At 47.4% G+C, this 10,187-nt stretch overlaps 1 protein-coding gene across 1 annotated transcript in view; it reads right to left on the bottom strand.

The window, feature by feature from the left end:
- The window catches only part of LOC106818045 (protein KIAA0100-like), a 37,224-nt gene that overhangs the window by 14,980 nt on the left and 12,057 nt on the right, over positions 1–10,187 (bottom strand). Inside the window, exons 21-27 of the mRNA XM_014822763.1 lie at positions 9,985–10,078; positions 9,051–9,072; positions 4,632–4,677; positions 3,040–3,169; positions 2,367–2,471; positions 1,850–1,989; positions 1,235–1,506 (exon numbers count right to left, since the gene is read on the bottom strand). Of these exons, the coding sequence (XP_014678249.1) occupies positions 1,235–1,506; positions 1,850–1,989; positions 2,367–2,471; positions 3,040–3,169; positions 4,632–4,677; positions 9,051–9,072; positions 9,985–10,078 (809 nt within the window). The remainder of the gene's footprint in view (positions 1–1,234; positions 1,507–1,849; positions 1,990–2,366; positions 2,472–3,039; positions 3,170–4,631; positions 4,678–9,050; positions 9,073–9,984; positions 10,079–10,187) is intronic.

The following is a 10,187-nucleotide window of genomic DNA, read 5'->3' as shown; positions in this document are numbered from 1 at the left end:
ATCAATGCATACATTATCATTAACTATTATCTCATAAATAACGTAATGAAAGTGTCAATGACACTGTAGGCTCACACAAAAAAGGGAAGTCGCGAAGGAGAGTCAAGTTTTAGAGTTAGAAGAGCTTTAGAAGAAGGCAACCATCGACGTACATTATAAAAACGAAGAAGTATATATGGAAAAACTTCCTTATATCTCTGATAATTATATGTGAATTATTTTATGTGCAAGAGTAATCAAATAATATTATATATAAATTATAAATATTACAAACCAAATAATAAATCACAATTTTCGACGGCTGATGGCGCTATAATCCCGCTTTGATGTTCTTAGCATAAAATTCATTATATAATAATAATAATTAATAATATAATTTATTACTGTAACTATAGGAAAAAGCATAATATGTTTATAGGCAGGAATTTTGCATTCAAAGATATTGTCAATGATAATCTTGTAAAATCGAACCAGACGAGATGTGGACACCACAGACTGTTTGTTATCTGCGTGTTCTATATTTCATTATGCCCTATATAATGCCAAAACCTACCTAATTTGCGCATAATATTTTTCTTAACTATCAAAACCCCTAGCCTTTTTATTCGATCTCACATACCAAAAATGCAGAAAAAATCCGTGAACGCTTGTACCTGAAGCCAATGGCAATTCCCATTTTTGCCAAAAAATTGCGTCGCGCTTCGAAAGTACGTTCGATCCGGCCGTGCCTTTCAAATGACTGGGGACGTTTATATGGAGATGCAGTAGCTTACAACTAGTACCCAAAATTTAAAACATGTGGCCGTCAAAACGCGCTTCTCTGAGTTATTGTTGACCGCTACCTAATGTTGACGCGACGGAAGTCGGACGGACGTAACGGACGGACGACGACCATGACATCAGCTCAGCTTGACGAGGTCAAGGTGGAGCTAAAAATGGATGCATCCATGCCTACATTTTACATTAATATATACTTATATCAATAGTGGTAAAAATGAATGTCATCATGCATTGTAATAAGGCAAGGTGGAGCACTTATGATGCGCAATCAGATCGTGTTGCGCCAGTGTACGTTGTAGTATGCTGCATTATCGTCGTTCGTGAACAGTTGCGGGAACATCTGTAACATGTACTACCTCCAGTTGCATGTGTACATGGTGCATGCGTGGGTGTAAAAGACGTGCGTGCGTTACCTGCGCTGCTGCGAGGCGTACGTGGTGCAAGCGTAACGTGCCGATGTGCCCTGCTAGTCCACTCAGCGTTGTGAGTCGCAGGTTGGGAAGATGCAGCATGCCGGCCCAGTCGTCGTATTTCGACGTCCGTGCCGAGTAGATGTCCAGTTGTCCTCTCAGCACCCCACTTGCCTTTAGTCCAGTCGAGGCACGAGACTCGACCACGTCCAATTCCCACTCCCCCGCGTGTTGTAGGATTCTCGCGACGCGTTGCATTAGCCACGCCGACGTTAACCATTGGAGACCGCAGCCGCGCCGTGAAGCCAGGCAGACGCTGCGGAAGGGGAAAAAAAGGAAACATCTATGACGCGAGTGTGAATAATTATAGGAGTTAGAGTTAGACTGCTACGAGGCTGATGAAGGTCAGAGCAGAACGCAGGCAAGTGATGGGCGTCAGATATTCAATAGGAATTAAGGTGCCAGATTAACCAAGCCAACACTCAAGATTTAAATGAGATGGCAGACACCGATGAGCTGGAGGTGTCAGTGCGGCTACTTGAAGGTTAATGGAAGGTGAAGCTCCTTACTATTTCTATACTATTACTATTATACTATTATATACTATTGATACTTATATATTATTATTTTATACTATTATATACTGAATTACTATTAACCCTGTTGTGTCCCAGTAGGCCAGACGAGGGCTCGGCATCTGCTTTTGAGCGCTGAATGATCAGCTGTCTGTGGCGAGTTGCTACTGAGAGAACGCGCGTCCAGCATGCCACCGTACCCATGTGCTGTAAATGCTCTATATCTGCACAGAGACGGACGGCCAATGACATCACACTGGCACTTAATGTCCGTACCAACATAACCCCCGTGTAGCTTCACATTGCTTGTAAGGAACATTATCTTACATTATTCTATTAGCATTATTATTTATACTTATTACACTTTTATGATCGATTTATTTTAGCATTTATTACATATATATTATATTTATTTATTTGTACTATATTATTTTACTTTTAAATATAAGGACAAATAACAAGATCAAAGATGCAGCAATAATAGGCCAGAGCAGGGTGTGAAGTTGTTAAAAGTGGAGAAGTGAAAGATGAGAGTTGCAAATACATGCCTGTTAAATATGGATTCAGCTAATCGTTATGTCAATGCAGGATGCAAACTTACACAGCTTTAGGTCATGGATAAACTTGAGGGTCTGGCTATCTTCTTTTCGACTGTCATTATTGCCCAGGGGGGCCGCCAACCTCACATGTGCATTTTCGTAATGCGCTATATAACAAAGGAACAGCTGTGTTTATGATTGCTGGGGTCATTGGCACTCACTTATGACCACTAATTAAGCTTTCCACTCTATGAAAGGCATTGACACCACGCATACACAGACACACTCATACACAACCCATTGAGCACGCACGCAGGCACACACTATATATATATAAAAAATCTTAGTTTTGTATGGTTCTTACCACCGAAATTTTCTAACAGATTGAAGTCACTTGAACACGATATTTAGGTCAACAGAATGAAGCTTACGCTTGTGCTGTTAGACCAAACGGTCCAACCTCCCAACTGTCAAACCCCTGCTGATAATTCCCTTTTTTCACCAAACGAACATGACATCGAATCAATTCCCACACAAGAGCTGTTTCAAGTTTGCTATAGTACGTCAGTCGGTACGACCCAAAGCACGCTAATATCATATACCGTATGTCATGACTATACGCTTGCTCTGGTACAAGCGTATGACGCGAAGGGCCCCCCCCTCCCCACATCTCGCACACACCTCGCTTCGCTGCCTATCCTGTTCCTAGGCACCGATGAGCGACCCCACACGTACATCTCACTGTGTCGGAAGCATGAGGGCGTGGCGGGATCCCTGAGTATGGAACAGCCACGTGGCAGCTGGCAGCGTTATCACGCGGCACCACAGTTGTCGTGAACTCCATGCCTTCCTCGCGGGAATTGGACTGTAACACACGCTAATGGCGCGCCGAGCGACACGTTTAGCTGTCTTGAAGGAAACAAATCTAGGGCTAGAGACTTGACAGTGATTGATGCAAGACATAAGCGTAGTGTACGGTGGGGAGTGGCGGTGGACAACGTGCCCCTCCCTACCACTATTTTTGCTTCTTCTCGCTCCCCTCCCAGGTGCCTTGCCACTCTCCCTCGTCCACTCTCTCTCGCTCCCTTTCCTCACCTCATTTAAAATTACATGCTTGATAAAAAAAAATTGAATTAAAAACAATGCAGTCTAGAACAGTATAACACAAAGAAAGTTAATGATACTTGTGCCCCGCTCACGAAAATGTAGCCCCCCCAACGTGCCCCCCCCGCTTGAAAAATCCCCTAGCTACGCACTTGAACACTATACGAACGATGAAACTGGTTGACATTGCATTGATATTATTTAATTTCCCTATATTAACAGACATACTGACAGACTATGTGACCCAACGCAATAATGCACTTCTACTGCTGCACCGCCTCTCTCTTTACATACTCTTACAATGCTCGATTCACAGCCCGCACGCACATTCGTGTCCTTCTCTGACTCACTGCTACTCTTAGTGCGGTCGTTACATGACAATCGCGTGGTACTTTACGCGGATTTCACATCCCCTCACTCACACTAGCTTCTGCCAGGGTTGACCAATGCGTCTTGACAGACTTGAACTACTCTGTAATGCGAATGGTTCGTGAATCACGCTACTATACCACCTTCGTGACGGACAATGGACGTTCCTCTTCTGACAGACTAACTACTCTGTAAGCAATTGCGTTCTGACAGACTAACTAGTGATCGCCCTTGAGGACGATATTTGTGTGTTAGCTACTCTAACTACTGCTGTAACAATGACTCTGACACGACGCCAACTACTGTCGTAAAAAGCAATGCGTCTGCACAGCACTAGAACGTATATTGATGTGACCAATGGCGCTGACGACTTTACTAGTGAGTGGACCAGTTGGTCTTACAGACTGGACCAGTGACTGGACCAGTGATGACCGGCATACTTGCACCAGGTTTGGTTGACAGACTGTACTTGACTGGACGTGTTTCCGATAGACTATAGGAGTGACCAATTTTCTGACAGTGTAACTAGCTAATCTGATCGCTCACTGCGCCAGTGAGTGAACCAAGTCTCTGACCAGTTCTGACAGACTGGACCGGTGACTTGGCAGGCCCAGACAGACAGTAGTGAGGCAGTGATGATGAGGACGGGCATACAACACCTGCCACGTGGTCGAGTGTCGCTTCATGGTGTGAAGGCGACAAACCGTTGCTTGTCTCGGCCGCTGCAGCGAGGGGGATTTGGTCGGGAGGGCTAGCACCTCCACGGCGTCGAGGCTCGCCACCAGGAGGCAGTCGCACTCCCGACCCGTCGCGCGCCGCAGACGTGCGACTCAGCTGCCCTCGCTGTGCCGAACGCATGCAGGTCGATGTCTTGGCGTTCTTGCCTCATCAGGTATCTCGGTTACCAGCTCCTCAAACTTGGCCCACCATACAGCACGCGCTGGTCAATCGTCTGTCAAGAACTACCCTACATAGCTACAGCCGACGCGCCGGTCAACGCGTTACTGTAGAAACATTACCCTACAAGTTACAGCTCCTCAACCTTGCACCCTACAGCACGCGCGTGTCAACTACTGTAGATAACATACCTACAAGCCTACAGCACGCGCGGTCCAACCGTACCCTGTAGAAACCGTACCTAAAGCTATAGTCCTCAGCCTTGCACCTACAGCACGCGCGCGTCAACGTACTGTCGAAACATACCCTACAAGCTACACGCGGCACGAGGTCAATGTTCTGCGAAACATTACCTACAGCTACAGACTCCTCAACCTTGCCACCATACATGCCGCTTAATGAGTTCAACGTTGTACTGTAATAAACATACCTACAAGCATACAGCTCCTCGACTTGCACCTACAGGCGTGAGGTCAACGTACTGATAGAAACGTACCCTACAAACGCTCAGCAACCGCGCGCGTTCCAACGTACTGTAGGAAACATACCCTCACTCACAGCTCCTCACGCTTGTCACCTACCCCCCTAGGTGCGGGGGGGCCACCGTCCGCGGTCAACGTACTGTAGAAACATACGCCTCACAAAGCTACAGTCACGCCGCGGTCAACGTACCTGGTAGAACATACGCTACAGCTACAGCTACCTCACCTTGCCACTAGCTCAGCCCGCGCGGTCAACCGTCTGTAGATACTACCCTTATCCATCAGTATACCAGCGCACGAGGTCAACGTGGTTACTGCTAGAACCATACCCTACGATACTCACAGCTCCTCAACCTTCGGCCTACCTCTACAGCACGGCCTTCGCCGCGTGTCAATGCGTACTGTTAGGAAAGCATACCACTTACAAAGCTACAGCAAACGCGCGGTAACCGTACTGCTAGAAACGATACCCTACAAGCTACAGGCTCCTCGACCTTCACTACAGCGTGCCTGACGGTTCAAGCGTTACGATGTAGAAACATTGACCCTACAAAAGCTACAGCGCTCCTCAAACCTTGCCACCTCTACATGCGCGCGAGGTTCCCAACGTACAGTTAGAAACGTACACCTACAAAGCAGCTATCAGCGCGTCCTCGACTCTTCCACTCCTACAGCACGCCGCGGGTCAACGTTACAGTAGAAACCATACACTACAAGCTACAGCTCGCTCGACCTTGCCAACCCTACAGCTCGGCCGGGCGGTCAAACGTTACTGTTAGAAACGATGTTACCCGTAAAGCTACAGGCTCCTCGACCGTTGCCACCTACATGCGCCGCATCGAGGGTCAACGTACAGCTAGAAACGTACCCTACAGACGCTACAGCTCCTCGACCTTGCCACTACAGCGCGCGAGGTCAACCGTACTGCTAGAACACATACCCTACAAGCTACAGGCTCCTCGACCTTGCACCTACAGCCCGCGGGCGGTCAACGTACTTGTTAGAAAACATACCCTACAGACTACTAGCTCTCGACCTTTGCCAGTGGCACCGCCGAGGTCAAACGCTACAGTAGAAACGCTACCCTACAAAGGGCTACAGTCTCGACCTTGCCACCTACAGCACTGCGAGGTCAACGTTAACAGTAGAACCGTACCTACCAAGCTACAGCGCGCGAGGTCAACGTCACTGTAGAAACTACCCTTCTGACAAGCTACAGGCTCTCGACCTTGCCACTACAGCCTCTCGTGCCGCGCGGTCAACGTAACTGTTAGAAACATAACCCTACAAGCTACAGCTCCTCGACCGTTGCCACCTACAGCACAGCGAGTGTCAAACGTTACGGGTAGAAACAATACCCTACAAGCTACAGGTCCTCGACCTTGCACCTTACAGCACGCGAGGTCAACGTCACAGTTAGACACGCCTACCCTACAGCTTTACAGCGCAGCGAGGTCAACCGTACTGTACTAGAAACAACGTTACCTCCAAGCTACAGCCTGCCCTCGACCCTTCGCACCCCTACCCAGCGCGCACCGTTCAGACCCACTCCTTACACACTTCCTTACCTCGCAGCAACTCGTTGCCCCGGTGCGGCCTGCATGCATGTCTGAGCGAGGTCAACGTTACTGTAGAACAAAACGTTACCCTAAAACCTACAGCGGCTGCGATGAACCCAGGTCGCGAAGGTCAAACGTTAAAACCTGGATGTAAGACGTACACCCCCTAACCAAAGCTAACAGTCTCCTCGACCTTGCAACCCCTACCAGGCCGCCTGGACCACTTCTACCTGCGGTTACACAAATTTCACAGCACGTCCCAAGACCCCCAAAGTTCCTGAGAAAAACCGTTCTTCCAAGCTACCAAGGGACCTAGCCTGCGCAGTCATTGAAGAGATGTTGTGATAGCCACCACCACCGACTCGTTCAAAAATCACACTATCACATGTTAAAGAACCGAGCTCAACCCTAACAAGGCCTACTCGCAGCACGATCACGTCAACGTTCACTGTTGAGGATAACGTATCGTAAACAAAACGAGCTACATATGCATTCACCTTCTCCACCTGAATCCATGAGGCTACCTTCACCACGCGCAGTCAATATTGATAAGTTAAACGATACTGTATAAGGTATGCGCCTACAACCTAACCTAGAGCCCCTGACGAGGCATATTTTCTATACGAAGTATCCTTCATCTCAAGTCAAGATGTTCACCATAACGTATGTAGAACGTCCCTTACACGCATACAGCTTCCTCGACCTTGCCACCGTACAGCCGGCCTGGTAACCCGAGTGGTTTGTCCATACTCTTAAAAGTAGAAAAACTACCCCTAAACAAGCGTGTCCCAGCGAATACCCCAATCTCAACAATGATCCTGCACCAACAAGCCGTAAACCTGTAAGACCGACCGTAACCCTAACCAAAAGCACCAGCGCGACCCATGTTACAGGACACTAATTTCCCCTCAGTTAATTTTGATTGGTCACTCCTACTTTCTATAACCTCGAAGGTCAACGTAACTGTAGAAACGTACCCTATACGAGATTGACTCAAAGAGCTTCATTCGACCCTTGGCCGACTCTAACCGCGCGCCGGAAATATATAAAAAACGGACATGAAGTTATGCGTTGTCCCAAACAAGCTGTACACGGAATGCCTAGGGGGAGTTTAGCGTAGTGTTTCTACTACCCTACAGAGGCTATCAGTGCTCCTCATAAAAACCTAGTAGATTTCATATCAGTGGGCGCATTAAGGCGGTAGAGGTCAAGCGATACTCAGGTGTTAGAAACGCTACCACTAACGAAGATCATGACAAGTTTATGCTTACCCTCACGACCTTGCCACCCTTGAACAACGCCGTCGTGCAATGGATGCTGGGGACTAGAAGGTCAAAACAGTTTACCAGCTACGAAAAATTTCACCTATACATAAGCTATAGCGTCTCGTCGGACTCTTTGGTGCTCACCCTACATGATCTACGCAGTTCCAGCACGTGTCAAACGATAAACTATAGGAAGACACGGTATCCCTATAAACACATGCTACTAAGCACATGCACAGTGACACAAATGAGGGGCTCAACGTACTGTAGAAAACAATAACCCTATAGCGCCGGCTACAAGACTACTCCTATAAAGCTACCTTGCGCCATTTCTACCAGCGCGCGCAAGTGCTACCTAACTATAATTCTGTATAGTAATGACACTGATACTTCACCGTGACTCAAGCTCCTCGCAGAACAATGAGCTCGTCGACTTAGCATTGGCAACGCACCTCTTTACAGCTAGCTAGGACAAGATCGCGGTCAACGTCTGTAGAACATTCACCTACAAGTACACTCCCTCGAACTGTGTGGGCACGCCTACAGTCCTCACAGGCCGCGTGCTCGTGCGAGGTAACGTACCGGTAGGCAAACCGTACTACAAGCTCAGCTTCTCGACCTTGCCACCTACAGCACGCCGAGGTCAACGTAAGACTGTAGAGAACGTACCCTACAAGCGACAGCCTCCTCGACCGTGGCCACCTACAGCCAGCGAGGTCAGACCGTACAGTAGAACATACCTACAAGCTAGCAGTCCGCGCGAGGTCAACGTTACTGTAGAAGTACCTACACATACAGCCGCGCCGCCAGTGGCGTCACACGTACTACTCTGTTAGAAAACATACCTACAAGCTACAGCGCGCCCGGGAGAGTCCATTACTCGTAGAACAGTACCCTTACAAGTACAGCGACGGATCAACGTACTGTTCAGAAAGGTATGAAACATACCCTACAAGCTACAGCTCCTCGACCTTGCCACCTACAGCGCGCGAGGTCAACGTACTGTAGAAACGTACCCTACAAGCTACAGCGCGCGAGGTCAACGTACTGTAGAAACGTACCCTACAAGCTACAGCTCCTCGACCTTGCCACCTACAGCGCGCGAGGTCAACGTACTGTAGAAACGTACCCTACAAGCTACAGCGCGCTAGGTCAATGTACAGTAGAAACGTACTGTATATTTCGCGGTGGTTTAATTTTTGCGAATTTCGCGAATGCGTCCCCGATCGCGAAAATAACAACGCGCGAATAATTCATACCGAATAATACCGAATAATACATAACTCACCGACCGCGAAATTAACCACTTGCGAAATAGTCCGTCAAGTCTGAATTCGCAGAAATATCTGTACGCGAAAAATATGGCGTATACAGTATACCCTACAAGCTAGCCTACAGCATGCGAGGTCAATGTACTGTAGAAATGTACCCTACAAGCTACAGCGTGCACGGTCAATGTACAGTAGAATTATACCCTACAAGCTACAGCGTGCGAGGTCAAAGTACTGTAGAATCATACCCTACAAGCTACAGCGCGCACAGTCAATGTACGGTAGAATCGTACCCTACAGGCTACAGCGTGCATGGTCAATGTACAATAGAATTATACCCTACAAGCTATAGTATGCATGGTCAATGTATAGTAGAATTATACCCTACAAGCTACAGCGTGCATAGTCAACGTATAGTAGAATTATACCCTACAATTAAGCTACAGGGTGCACAGTCAATGTACGGTAGAATCGTTACCTACAAGCTACAGCGTGCGAGGTCAACGTACTGTAGAAATGTACCCTACAAGCTACAGCATACACAGTCAATGTACAGTAAAATCATACCTTAGGATTTACAGCATGCATGCTGAGAGTATATTAGTAGCATACCTTACCATCTACAGAGTACATGGTCAATGTACAGTATAGTATAGTACAATGTAGTCGGGAAAAGGACAGTAGAGATTTAAGGGGAATGAATAAAAGAATGAATAGCTATAGCTAAACTCACCAGGTAACAGCAGGTGTGTTTTTCTGAGTTCCCCTATCTTGCTGTCTAACATCTGTCTTCTCTTTTCGCTCTCCATGTATTCATCTATCAGCAGCTAGAAATACGTTTGCACCTATCAGATGCTGATACATCAACATAGTTGACGTTATGTTACTACTAAAGCATGGCAGCACAATGTCACGAATGCTTTACATTATATTTCA

The sequence above is a fragment of the Priapulus caudatus genome, unplaced genomic scaffold (genome assembly GCF_000485595.1).
Source record: "Priapulus caudatus unplaced genomic scaffold, Priapulus_caudatus-5.0.1 Scaffold36, whole genome shotgun sequence".
In the NCBI taxonomy this organism is placed as follows: Eukaryota; Metazoa; Priapulida; class Priapulimorpha; order Priapulimorphida; family Priapulidae; genus Priapulus; species Priapulus caudatus.
The sequence above is the reverse complement of the archived record's forward strand: the minus strand, read 5'-3'. Positions and strand labels throughout refer to the sequence as shown.